At 44.9% G+C, this 14,542-nt stretch overlaps 1 protein-coding gene across 2 annotated transcripts in view; it reads right to left on the minus strand.

Annotated features, from left to right (window-relative positions):
* Positions 1-14,542, minus strand: part of ACVR1 (activin A receptor type 1) — a 75,967-nt gene that overhangs the window by 37,700 nt on the left and 23,725 nt on the right. For both annotated transcript variants that reach the window (XM_032857856.1, XM_032857855.1), the window contains exons 3-4: positions 3,001-3,264; positions 604-815 (exon numbers count right to left, since the gene is read on the minus strand). In XM_032857856.1, coding sequence (XP_032713747.1) covers positions 604-815; positions 3,001-3,264 — 476 coding nt within the window. The remainder of the gene's footprint in view (positions 1-603; positions 816-3,000; positions 3,265-14,542) is intronic.

Raw genomic sequence — 14,542 nt, forward strand, 5'->3', positions numbered from 1 at the left:
AAACCTTTTTTAAGTGGTCACCAGAAAATTTAAAATTACAGATGTGGCACACCTATTTCTATTGGACAGCACTGATTTAATCAAATGACTACCTCCACAAGGGGGCAGCACAGGAGCGTGCAAAGTTTAATAGCGGCTTTTTTGGATGTCAAATTTTAAAGTCTTAAATTACAGGGTGTTAAAATAATCTAGAAGGGAAAGTGATTTTAATATTAAGCAAAGGTGCTTTTTTTGAAAGCACTTTTATTGCTAAAAATAGAGTAACTGAGTTACTCCAAGTACCACCCCACCCCTCTGTCCCCCAAAGATTATAGGCAACCATTCTCCTCACTTTTTCCCTTACTCCCAAAAGAAAAACAACTACCAAGAATCTACTAAAAAAAAATCCCCTCGCTCACTGAACATAAATGTCTGTCTAAAAAAATGTTTTCACATATGAGAGACTAAACACAGGCCAACACAGGCTTGCCTAGGACAAAAGTGACCATGGTACGTGTGCACACTGTCCAGCCCCTGCTACTAGTTAGCATTTCACGATGGAAAGAAGAAAACATGTTTCATCATCTTTGTTATGCTTGGGATTCCCTGGGATCTCAAACTCACTGCTAAAGTGCTGTCTCCAACATTGGTGGTGATGAGCCCTTCGATGGTGCCGTACTCCACATCTCTGGGATTCAGGCGTTCTTGGTTGCGCCTTTTAAATTTTCGGAGAGCGACTCCCAGGAGGCAAGCTAGAAGGCATACTGCAAATACTACAGACAGAATAATGAGGCCGACCTCCAAGTGGAAATTCTGTGCTCCAGGAAAGGATTTCCCTGGAGATGGGGGAGAAAAGGAATGCAATTGGCTGTAAGGATCACGGTTTACTTATTATTTAGCATAACTGATACCTAACAAGTAGCTCCTGAGCCTGACCACCTGGTCTCCTAAGTCACGAACTGTTAAAAACTAAAATATTTCCTAATACCCAGCCAACGGCCTGGTCATTTGAACCATTGTTCGTTCAGGCACAACCGGAGTTTGAAAAACTCTACCGAGAACCAACCATATTAGTGCACGTAGGTGGAAGTACGTTTATGATACAAAGTACTTCACAAGTCCCTGGTACTACTCTTCTTAACACAGATTCAGTCGTATGAATGTTTTATCCTGAGCCCTTACAGACAGAGATGATGCTATGATACTCCTATGAGAAAGTGCTGAGTTAAAAACAAATTACCCAATCTGCGGTCTCTCTCCTCAGTGTATCTTGGATGTCTACCACTGAATTCTCATTGATCTTTCCACATCACGATTTCTGCCTGGGAACCGATTCATTCATCTGTTCTTTTACTCACTTATTCAATATTCACTTGCTCAAAACATTCATTCACTGATTCACTCGCTCGCCTAATCACTCATTCACCCCCTTGCTCGGCATTATCACGTTACCCATTCAAACATCCGTGCATTCGCTCCAACACTCACATACCACTCGGGCAAATACACACAAAGACTTTCTACTTGCCTAGGGAGTTAAACAAAAAAATTTCTTGGTTGGAGAGTGATGGTCCATAATTAAAAGATCCCCCAACCAATAACCAGCTCTGAATGTCAGACCCCTTAAGACACGGTATCACCAAAAGCCCCATTCTTCCCCACACAGGCCTTTTCCACGTCTCTGCCGCCTTCTGCAATCCACAATCCTTCCACAAGGCTGACAGCCTTTATACATTTCTTTTAACTTTCCGAATCCAAATTAATCAACGACTTGGCACATAATACCCCATGGTACATGTCATTTGTACAATAAAGTGTAAAACTAATTATATACAACATTAAATTATAAATATGGTGCCTCCCTAATTGAATTAGAAATTCCTTAAGTCAAGAAAATAAATTTTCTCTTACAACTCCAAGTCTTGCAGAGCGTTCTACAGATTAGGAACTTTCCGTACTATAGGTACAACTCCTGCTTCAGTGCAGAGAATTCTCCACGGCCATCCACTCCATTAATTAGAATTTAATTCACAAAGGTTAAGAGTAAAGTTTATCCCATCAAGTACCCTTTTAGTTTTAGCCATTTAAATACTTAATCTCTCTTTTAAAAATCTTCTTGTATTATTCAACCCCATTTGCATATCAGAATTAACATTGTCTATATGCCTTCCGGTCATCACCATAACTGAAATACCGCACAGCATAACCTCGTGCCGGTTTTTTTATTTTTTCTGTCTCTTCCCCTGCTAGCTGACATTTCTGACCATGGGTGATCCTAGGAGCCTCTCCCAGTCCACTTTTTTGGTCTGTTTCTTTTTTTCTGAGTGCAAAATTAAGTACTTAAGCAATTAAAAATGTACAATAGGTTAAGAGAATCAACCGGCTTGGATGAGTCTACAAAGACTAAGGAACATTAATATTTGCAGGGACTTTGAGACAGCAAATTGGGGCTCATTTATGGGGTAACTGTTCCAGAGCGAGACTGAATTCCCCTGGATACGGAATCCATATGAATACAACATAGAGAAGATGCCACATAAACTACGAGGTTCATGTGAAATCTGACCCAGCTTCAAGCCTCAGTGACGGTTCACTGGGAAATCAGATATGGGAGCAAAGGTCAGTGAGGCTTTGTCTCTTTCCTCGTAAAGAAGGAAACCTATTCCACTCAGCCACCAGAGTCTTATGTTCCATTTTCCTTCCTACACGCTTAACATAGAGATAAATATTTACCAAGCTGAACTGTTTCTGAAATTATGACATCGTGGCTCCTGAACAGAGAAAGGAGCCGTTCGCCTGCACACGATGACCAAGAGAGATCCAGTCAGCCAAACCGTCCCCAAGATGGCCATTACCTTGCTTCCTTACCCAAAGATATCTATACTCCCTTCTTGTCACTCATGGCCTCTAGTTTAAAGAGTAGGAGGAAAGCCTTGTGGCTACTTCCATCTTTAACCCACATAGAATCAGAACAACACCAACGGAAACCCTTGATCTAGAAATAGAAAAGTCCATGGGAACCTTTAGTGGGCAGCTGGGCCGTGATGTTCCTGTTACACCAGTCCCCTTGGCAGCACTCCACAGCTTGGCCGGGCGATGGCGGGGTCTTACAGGTCATCTTCCCCTGCTCGTAGACTTGGAAGCAGCCTTTCTGGTAGACATGAAAACCATCATTTATGCTCAGTGAGGAAAAGCACTGCTGGCCTTCACAATGGTCCTCACTCCCGCAGGAGAGGCCTTCACACACACACATGTAAAGTTTGGGGTTCACCTTGGGCTTCTCATCTGCAAAGGAGCAAAGAACAAGGAAAAGAAAATCACTACACGGGTTTTATTCCCATTAGGCGAACAAGACCGTTTTCTCCAAGACCATTACAACACATTTACCAACAGAAAGTCGGGCCAAGCATCATCGTTGGCCGTTATGTCCACATTCTGTTATCTTGTACCTCTCACTTGACCAACCACCAAATAATAATCACCTCTCAATATGAGTGCATTTATCTGAGCTGTGTACTCTTTTAGATCATACCAGGCGGAAGAATGGTTATCATGTACCTACTGGCTTCTGACAATGAACTTCCCCCACTGTGGCTTTCACATTATCTTCCGCCTGATGGGCTCTCACATCCCAAATCTCTCGCATCAAAATAAAATGTTTGGGGGCACCTGGGTGGCTCAGTCGGTTAAGCGTCTGCCTTGGACTCAGGTCATGACCCCAGAGTCCCGGGATTGAACTCCATATGGGGCTCCCTGCTCAATCAGTAGCCTGCTTCTCCCTCTGCCTGCTGCTCCCCCTGCTTGTGCTCTCTCTGACAGATACATAAGTAAATAAATATCTTTTAAAAATAACAAAAATAATAATAAAATATTCTTCCAGAACATAATGCTTATCACCTTTATTTTAGGTTTAAAAAGAAAAAAAGTCTCCTAAATATATGGCAATTGTTAATATCAGTTCCTGGTAACTCTGTACTAATCCATCAACCAGTAATAGAAGGAATGCTGGTGTTCCCGCCGTTATCTGTAATTTACCAGTATAATCGAGAGTTTCCAAGGATGCAGCCTCTAATTACAAATATCTCTTACCAATACTTGCAGCCAGATGCCTAGACTAATTTTTCAATACTAGTAACACTGAAGTTTTCATGTTCATTACAATGGAAATTCATAGCTGCTTCCACATTTTGGACTGGCAGAAAAAAACTGGCACTGATTATTGAAGACGAGGGTGCAAGGAGTCAGAGAGCACAGATCAATGTTTTAACAGTAAGGAAACGGGCAGGACCACAGGAGCAGTCCACACCTGGTGGGTCCAAGGTGTGGTGGAAAGAGGCAACAATGTATCAGCCATGAGTGAAGCACACCTGATCAAACCCCCTAATTATCTTCTTCAGGAAACACTCATTTGCAGTCTAATTCTTCAGACCATTCTTTCTTTTCCCTTCCCTGGTCAGTTCAGACTTGCTGGTCCCAACAGTTTGCACTAGTCAGGAAGGAAAGTGCAGACAGGATGTAAACAGCCAAGTCCTAGAGGTTCTGAAGCAGCGTTCATATAAAGAAATGCAGCTTGCAGAAGCTCGCTCCGAAGGCCTCTGGCACAGATTGACTGCCTTCTAATTCTTGAACCCCCTGCAGCAGGTCTGTGCGATAACTGCTTCTTTCTTAAAATAACAGGTCGGGTGGCTGTGCTTTCAAGAGGAGACCTTAAGGTAAGGTCTTTGAAAATGTCAAGTTCATTTACCCAGATTTGTGTGGGTGTGTGTAGAGACGTGGGTTATCTCAAAAAGAGAAAAGTGTTCTTAATCTTTCTTCTTCCCTCTTCAAAGAAGTGAAAAATAGTTCACTACCCACTGTAATGTGGGTGCCTCATCCCACAGAGTAAGTGCATACAGACACACAGACACGAGCCTTCTATTCATAATTGACTTGCTAGTTCTTTTGAAAACCACAAGGGGCTCATCCAAGAGCAAAGACATGCCTGAAAGCAGAAAATCCAAAATAGCCGCTGACAGTGTGTGTATGTCACCAGTCTCACCCCCCGAGAATCAAGAGCCTCAGACATTTTTAATGAGAAAAAATTTTAATGAGCCAAAAGATAGCCTTTATTTTCCCTGCCTAGAGAAATTCCAGTACCAATCTATTTCTATGAGGATGAAAAACATATATATCTGTTGACATAATCCAGCAAAAAGTTTACACTTGCCAAAAGTGAGTTGAAAGATAATATTTCTAGGGAGTCTAGACATGCTTGCCACTCTTGAATGGCACAGAGCTGGGCTGAGGGTTGCCAACTATGCTGCCCAACAGGTGATGATTCTTTGGACGGAAATGGATAGGCAGGGTAAGGGGGAGAGTTAATGGTGTCATGCTGATTTGTTTGTGATCTACAGCAGGAAATTTTAAATACTGTATTTTAAAACCATGCAATAATGCATTCATGAAAGTTTGAAACATGAACACATTATTTTAAAATCCTAAATATTAAAACACCGAAGAGGCTGGGTCTGTTGACACTGGGATGGGACTGAGGACTCCGTGTTAGGACAAAGGAGTAAAAGGAAAATAATGTAAGAGAGTAGCTGTTCACGGACTCATAATGGACTAAGGAGTATGGGTTACTCAATTTGCTACACCTGTGATCCAGGAGGAGCAACCACGAACAGGTAATGCTAGACAACAGAGGCCTCACTCACCATCCATCCTATGGAAATGGATGGTCAGGTACAAAACAATTAATGACATCTTGTGGCTATAATAAAAAATGTCAAATTTTTAAAAAATAGATAAAAATAACAATTCCTCTCATGAGCTCTCAGACTGAACTCTGCTTTTAAAATCAGAGTCCTTGGGGTGCCCGGCTGGCTCAGTTGGTGGACCATGTGACTCTCGATCTCAGGGTCATGAGTTCTGGCCCCAAGCCCCCACAAGCTGGTGGTAGCACCTACTTAAAAAATAAAATAAAATATAACTAAAATTAGAACCCAAACTGAATTCTAGCTCCAAAGACATAAGATGTGGACTGCCCTTCCAAGGTCCCTATCTTTTGACAGGATGTGGGGATGGTCTGACAGATGTCTGGATTGTAACCTAAAGAATTTTGCCAGAATTGAGGAGCCTCAGGTAAATCTTCAGTAAATTCGATTCACTATACCCAACTATGCAGTGAACACAGGCATTCACGGGTTATCAACTGTAATCAGATCTTATCCTGTAGGGATCATAAACTAAGTCAAAGGGATTCATTCATTTATTAAACACTCTCCTTGAATCTTTATATCCCTCCACTAGCTATACACAAGTGGCCTGGGGTTAACTGCCTTTAAATAAGTCATTCTTCTTAAGGTGTCAAAAACTAGAGTTTTCATTGCCTCACCTCCACAATCCAGAAAGAGAAAAAAGGGGAAGAAAGATGGTCATTAATGATACGTGATAATTAACTTAATCTCTGCTAGGAAGAACCATGAGCTCAGTCCGGCGGTGAGCTAATGGGAAAAGTACAAAGCTTTCACCAGCTTCACTTCCAATTGTGCTTCTCACCAACATTTAATCTTCTTAATTTGTATATTTCCATATAACTAATTAGCAGAGCCCTTCCTGAATCTATTTTTTATATACCACCCAGGATAAATGAAGACCCTGAATTCATAAGTCTATAAGAATGACCACATGTTCCACCCACATGCCTGCACGCACACACACATTAGTTAAATGCTACTTTGGCAGTTTCATCCAACAGAGTGGATTAGTCGAAGAGATGCCAAAAAGATTCCTGAGCTAGGATTACTGATTCAACAAAGAAGGTTAAAAGCAAGGTAGTAGCATTTTCATATCTTAATATCCACAATTCTAAGAACACAGCAGGCCCCACAATGCCCATGAGTCACTGTTTCAGTCTCGTCAAAATTTAGGAATAACCGTAACAGGTGTGGGCCTGTGATATTTCATTTGGAGTGGTTTGGGAGTGGGGGGTGGCACCTAGGATGTGAGAGTGATCACAAAATCCCTTGTAGGGCCACAGGTAAGAGTCTGTGGGCCTCTAATCTCTCAGAAAGTGATAGGAATACAGTACACATCGAAGCACACCAAGGCATGGATAGTCACCTTCTGTGACTGGTTTTCAACAGGACAGACAGGAAGCGCCACATCTAATATGAAGTACTTTACACTTGCCTGTGCAAATAACTAGGAAGTGCCCTGGCAGAAGGCAGCCAGTCTACTCCACCTAATTGACATTCATTTAAATAATTCAGTAATTTAAATGTCAAGCCAGAGGTATTCCCTGTCTGCGAAGCTCCCCCACATTGTTTGTTCTAAAAGGCTCCTCCCAGCATTACTCAGTGTTATGGCTGGCACTGTGTGCCCTTTGTATCACCAGAACCAGGTCCCTAGGAACACATGCGCAGCCCAGCCCTGACTGGGGTCCGCAGCCGGTCATGGGAGGGTTGGGGGCCGGCTCCACAACTAGGGGCCCAGGCTCAGAATCCCAAATCTTTTCAAAGGTCTTTCTTGCTCTGGGGCGCCTGGGTGGCTCAGTGGGTTAAGGGCTCTGCCTTTGGCTTGGGTCATGGTCCCAGGGTCCTGGGATCAAGCCCCACATCGGGCTCTCTGCTCGGCGGGGAGCCTGCTTCCTCCTCTCTCTCTGCCTGCCTCTCTGCCTACTTGTGATCTCTGTTAAATAAATAAATAAATCTTTAAAAAAAAATCCTTCTTGCTCTGGGAGATACTCAGCTCATCCTCTGGGCATAGCTACTCTAGTAGCCTAACCGTAGACTATCACAGGAAGAGGCCGAGCAAAGAGCACTGTGGACTTTTTAAGACTGTCCACAGTTTGGCATAATCTTGTACCTCAGAGTATTAACATTTACATTTTATTTGTTTTTTTTTTAAGATTTTATTTATTTTTTGACAGAGACAGCACACAAGCAGGGGGAGTGGGAGAAGCTGACTCCCTGCTCAGCAGGGAGCCCGATGCGGGGCTCGATGCCAGGATCCCAGGATCACGACCTGAGCCGAAGGCAGACAGACACTTAACTAACTGAGCCACGGGCGCCCCTAACGTTTATGTTTTAAGTGGGACTTGACAAATCGAAGCACAACACTACGGGCTTATCCTCAGCGTTCTCAGTCATGCACTCCCTAATACTTAAAGCATTTAAACTGGTTATCATTCTAAATGATGCACAAAACCTCATTTTTCCCACTAAAGTCTGACATAAAAGACAAATAAGAAAAGGCTACAAGTAGACCAGCTTGCGGCTATGACCCCAGAGGTCAGCAAAAGAAACAGACTGAATTTCTTAGAGACTCACCTCAAATAGCACAAATAACAATGTGGTGATTAGACTACTCTGATAAAAGTCACGCAGCTCAGAATTTTATAGGTTAAAAAAAGGAACCCCAAACATCCTGGATTCCTTCCAACAGCATAAATGATTCATTCATTTGAAATGACAGCTTATATTAATCTTATAGATACGGGAGTCCTTCCATGGCCTCCTAATCCAAGAATGCAGCTTGGCACTTCTCCAGAATTGGAAAGCATTTGAGATCTCTGGCATTAAACAAAGGCTCAGTGACGGATTTGGCAATGCCAGGTATCACTGCCAGAAGCCTGCTCCTAAGACAGAAACACAAAGGTCAGTCTGGAACACCTCGTGAAGGGCATCTGATGGTCTGGCAAGAAGGCAAGCTATATGCTCGGGAATACAGTGCATCAAGACTCTAAGTGCTCACATCATAAAAAACCCCCACTTAGGGAACCAAAATCACTTTTTTTTTTTCCTGATCAGAGAAACCAATACTTGGCCAAGTTGTAAAGCCAAGAAGAAAACATATTCCGGGAGTTAAGAAAGATCAAATAGGATCACATACAAATTAGAATAACAACAAAAAATGATTTCAGGATTCCCAAGATTTTGAATTGACGATGGCTACAAATGTGTCCTTCCTCCAGCATTCTGGAACTGAACAAAGGGCATCCCCATTCAGATGTAGTCCTCTCTGCCTGCCATGGTTGTTGAAATAGAGACGGGGTGGTTCGTGTGGCCACAAGTCCTGGTGGAGCTCATCACCACCTCTTTAGGCTCCTTTCCATTTCTGGAAGGGCTCTCTTGCTCTAGAACGTCAGGTCCTTTAGGTATGGAAATCCCCCCACAGGTAAGACTTCACTCCCTCCCTGCTGACACCCCATTTTCCTAGTTAGCATCCGCCTTCCCTCCGGGGAAACCCTTGTTCATACCCTCAGATTTAGAGTAGGAACCACCTGCATACGCTCCCATGCACGTGTCTGTTTGGCGACTGAAGGTGCAAGTCTTTCCTCTAGACTAGAAGTACCGTGAGGGTAGGAACCGAGCCTACTCTGCTCACTGTTTTATACCCCCACCTGCCTCAGTAATTGAAAGGAGTACACGCCTGATGAGTATTTGCTTCAGAATGAATTTTCTCCTCACAGACAGGATTTAGAGGGGGGAAGAGACATGATGCTGGTTTTCAGAGCAGACTGAGCCTGTAAAGTCTTTAAATGTCAGCAGAGATCTTGAGGCAAGGCTTAGTCACTGAGCCAGCATGTCTGTGCAAACCACTTCTTCTCAGAGGAGCTCGCCGGCGCATCACATCTGTTCACCTACTCTGGCTTACAAGTGTAGAAGATGAATACTTGTGGTGCGGTCCAGTAGGTGTTCCGTTTGCCTGTTTGTCCGTTCAGAGAAGGAGGTAAAACACAAGTGTCCCTAAAACAAGGAATTATTTAGTACATTAATAGAACAGCAGGGCTCCTAACGATGCTCCTTCCCTGGATGGCTGATGTGAGGACTTTGGGCTACTACGACGCCAAGGTGAGCAGAATGATCGATGCATCCTAAGTGCCCTGACTCCAGCCACGTGAAGGGCGTCAAGCAGGACTTGCCTGCTCGGCAGTGAGGAAGATGCCCCCTGGTATTTGCTGCCATTTTTCTCCTCTCGGTGAAAATAATGGTGTTTGCAGCAGGGAGTGGGGAAGACTGAATTACATCATTTTCCCCTTCTTGCTCTGCTGAAGGTGATAAGGATTCCCAAGTCATCCTGCATTTGAACTGCTGAAGCCGAGAGTTGGGGGGAAAAAAAAAAGTGCCATCTGTTTATTTTGTGTCTGGGCTGACTCCTTGTCTCTGAAATAATCCCTATAAAATAAGCCTTATTGCAGCAGCCACACCTTCGATTTCAAAGCCAAAAACTTGGTCTGTGTTTAAGTGACTAACAAGTTAAAGAACATCGTGGGGTACTGACCTAAGACAATACTGGTCTGTCTTTTCCGTGCTTTTTATGATTCCCAGAATGTAGCAAAGACACGGCTTTCCGACGTGCACCATGTTGATGAAGCAACTCTTTAACAGGGGAAAATATGACCCCTTTTGCATCGTGTCTTCAAACTTCTTGACTCTCCGCTTCAGAGTAATAAATGATTACAAGGCCTAATGGAAACTACCTACTAAGGAATTCCTTTAATGACCAGAAAATATCCCCACCATATATAATGGCAACGCCCGGGTCTGAGGGAAGCTCTACTTACAGGAAGAGTAAGAGAGAGGACCACAGCCTGAGGGTGAAGAGAAAAGGACCTGGTGAATTGTAACAAACATTTCAGGGAAGCCATTCCTGGTTTAGGTTTGAAGAGAACCGGCGATGGAGTCCCGACCGTCCAGTGTTGAGGCTAGAAGCTCTGTTCACAGTGTGGGAAGAGGTGTGCCTGACTCATGTGGGTTGTCTCTCAACACTCCACAGGCTAACAAGGCAGTGCATGGCTTGCTCCAGTGAGGGTTTCCTAGCCAGGCTCTGTATGGAAAATTCTGGTGTTAGGAAACTCCAACCAGGGGCTCTACATGGGATAGGACAGTGGAGAAGGAACTACAGGGTGGCTTCAGAGCAAGGCTCCCCCCTCTATCTGCCCTTCTGTACCCTACCAGTAATGGGGCCTTCAAGGTTGCCCATCTTGGCTCTATTTACCAGCAGCAAACCACCACCATACCCCATAGCCTTTCTGGAAGCTTTCCAACCATAGAGATAAGTCCTTCAGAAGACAGGCATGGCTACAATTTGTTGGACAACAGTCTTAGAATGCCAGCCTCTAGGCATTTGGCATCTTTGGCATTTTTTAGCCAAAGGTTAAAAAAAAAAATTTTTTTAATGTCCAGAATTAGTTAAATTCCTGCTCTCTAGCTCCCTACTCTACCCCACTCCAGAAAAAAAGCACAGAGGGAACAAGGTGCTTTCTAGACTATTTGCTCCCAGCCTGGATGAAGCCCACAAGATTAAGATATCTAAGAGTAAAAAACTAGGGCAACGATCAAGCCTCAGATACTGCTACTTCCCTATCCCCTAATTTCCCAGTTCATGTCCTAAGGCCCTACCAGGCCAGAACACCAGGCAAGGTTAATTGTGAGAAGAATCCCATGCCTTCAATCCCATGAATACATGCCTTGAGCATCTGTATTCCAGCCTTTAGCTGGACCTTTGCTCTGTAAATCTTCTTTCCCCTATCAGTCTAATTAATACGGTCCACAAGAATTCACTAATTCCCAAATTCAACACTTAAGAAGATTGGCTCATTAGTCATAGACTAAAGGGTCCTACAGTCACCATGACACAGTTGATTCTGGGTCATCTGAAGCTTATTCTTTTTTAATCCCTGAGCCCACAGAAAGGCTCCGGGTGCCTACACTCAAGGTAGAAACCAAAAGCATTTTTTGAGAGTGCTGTGAACCAGAACTGGCTTTTCAAACACTCGTTCCCTCTCCCACCCCACCCCAGTCTCTGTGGCACAGCACACCCTTCCCAGCTTCCACAATCATCTCGGACCTTGGCAGAAGAAAGGCAGCTAAATCTGAGATGTGTCACGAGGCCACTGGCTGGGCAACGAGAATATCTAAACACCAACGAAGGCAAAAGCAACAGGCCAGAGTTTCCACAGACTCCCACTGGCTCCGGTAGCTGCAGAGCCCTGACAGCCTAAAGATAACCCAAGTATCTACGAAGGGTCACTTTTAAATAGTAGCTTTAATATCACCAGTCATTTCAGAAAGCATTTCCTTCCAGAGCCCGCTTCCATCCACACTGGCATGCCAACTGTGCCCAACAATGGCAACCCCGCTGAAGAGATGAAAGCCCAGAAGGCAGTGGAAGGAGCCCCAAAGGGGAACAGACAGTCCCTTCACCTGCTGGGATTCTATTCTATGCCCACATCTGGACTGCTGAGAAAGAAGAAGCTGGCGATGAGACCCCTCATAGAAGTGATCTACTGACAATCATGGGGGATTCAAGAACAGATAAAAAAAAAAAAAATCAAACAAAATAGTTTAAGCCAATGCCTCCCTGTCCTAAACTGAGGCAGTAGAAACCATGGATGGCTACCTTCTGGGAGTTTTTCAGGGAAGCTACTACTTCCAAGAGAAAACGTATACCCTCAGTCTACTGGACCACAGTCTGGCCAAGCAGAAAGAACTGTATGGAGTCTTCGGCACATACTGTTGTGTACGTAGCCACTGTGACCACCTGCTAACTCCACAATGCCAAAGGGACCTGCTCCGAAGGGGCTGCTGCCTTTTGATTGTCCATTTAAGCCAGGCCCAAAGGCTCCCAAGATCTTCCTAAGAGCCAGTAAAATCCAGCAGCCCCTCACCTATGCACCACGCTGAGTCCCCACTGTCCTCAGTGGCAGTCGGCCAGGGCCTGGTATACAAGGGACAGGTGCTCAGTGGGCTATTTTCAGTTGCTATCAGCTCCATCAGGAGCCGCACATGCTCAGTAGGCAGGCAAGTCTGGGTTGCATTTCAAACTCCAGGCAGCCAAGAGACCTACACCTTTCACGGCTGCCAGGGCCACCAGCTGCCCCATGCTCCTCCCAAGACGGGAGCAATGAAAACAGTAGGACCTGGCCAGCCAGCATGCCAGCGAGCAGGCTGCACCTCGCCTATCACTGCCTGGGTTATTCTGAGCCGGGTTATTGACACTCCATGGCAACACAGGAACAAAGGGCCTGCAAGAGGGATTTAAATGTCCTGCAAAAGTTGCTAGAAAAGTCAGCAGCTCAGGCTTCTGTTTTCATAATAAAAGTAGTGGGGGCATTATTATTAGCTTATTGTGTGTCGCTCCTGTGACTGTTATTTGCAAATAATAATAACAAAGTTCTCCTCTTTGAACGAAGGTTCTGTTTTTGTTTTGCTCGCCACCCTGAAGTTGAAGTTGCTATAGTTGGGATACCTCCCAAAATACGGCATGCGGGCCTGCCACCGACAGCACCACTGTAGGACTGGTTTTCCTCAACCATTTACCTCTCACGCCACCATACCCTGTGCCACCCCGCCGCCACCCCTTAACCTTTCAACAGCTCTCAATGTCTTCCGGATAGGAGACAACCCGCTCATGACCCCAGGCCCTGCCAGGCCAGTAGGACCTGTACTCCTAAGCCGGATCCCTTCTCAGGACTGCCCTGGCCATTTTGGACTGGCTGTCCATTCCTCACCCCCACAGTTCTCAGGTGAGGCCCCTCCCTGGGCAAGAAGTCCTTCTCCATCCTCCCTTTACTGCTCTAGGGCCTGTGGAGCCCGCCAAAGTCCGGCTCCCAGGACTGCTGTCTCCAATCCCAGCCCTGTGAGATACAGAGGCCCTTCCTGTGGCTATCCCCAGTGCTGGGCTGTAACCTTTGCCTTCCGCAACTAGACTGTGACCCTTGCCAGCAGCAACCACTTCTGCTTATGCTGACATCATCTGTGCCCACCGGCGTACTCATGCTGACTTATCAAAGATTATAAGATTGTGCTGTAACTGATTCTCTTTTCCCAAACTCAGAATAAATTCTTTGAAAGAAATGCTCTTATGATCTCCTCGGCCCGGACCAGTCCCTCTTACAGTATCTTTTTTATATTATAATAACCATTATTGTAGCCAACATGATTTATTCATTCATTTGTCAAATATTCATTGAGCACCAACTACATGCCAGGTGCTGTTTGTGGTACACACTGGGGATAAAATGAACACCACCAAGTCCAGGCAGGCCTCCTCCACTCCGGGCCTCACTTTGCGCATTTTCCCCACAAACTCACAACCACCCTATTGCTGTCTCCTTGGTGCAGCTGCAGGAACGGCCCCTGACAGATGAGGTAACACATGCATAAGGACACATGGGAAAGAGGACGAAGATGGCTCATGACAGCGTTTGCCTTTGTCTCTCTCCTGAGAAAAGCCTGATTCCAATGCATGGCCCAGAGGTTCCATTCAGAAGACACTCTTCAACTAGCAACATCATTTACCTACCAAAACTCTCCCCAACACTCTGCAAAACTGACACGGTGAAGCCTACAAAGTAGGACCTGGTGTTAAAGAGAAGTCATGACCATGTGACTCCACCTGGCAACGGGCAGTATGATACATACGGCACAGGAGTCTGACTCCCCGCCGGACTGTGGGTATCTTTGTTCCCCCTCTCCATTATTCTTTACAACTTTCCTGAATGGATCCATCCAACCCGCTTGGTGTGGGTACCGGCATTGAGAACAAGAAATAAATGCAGCAAAATAAACCAAAA

This window comes from Lontra canadensis, unplaced genomic scaffold (genome assembly GCF_010015895.1).
Source record: "Lontra canadensis isolate GAN:19392208 unplaced genomic scaffold, GSC_riverotter_1.0 scaffold13, whole genome shotgun sequence".
NCBI lineage: Eukaryota > Metazoa > Chordata > Mammalia > Carnivora > Mustelidae > Lontra > Lontra canadensis.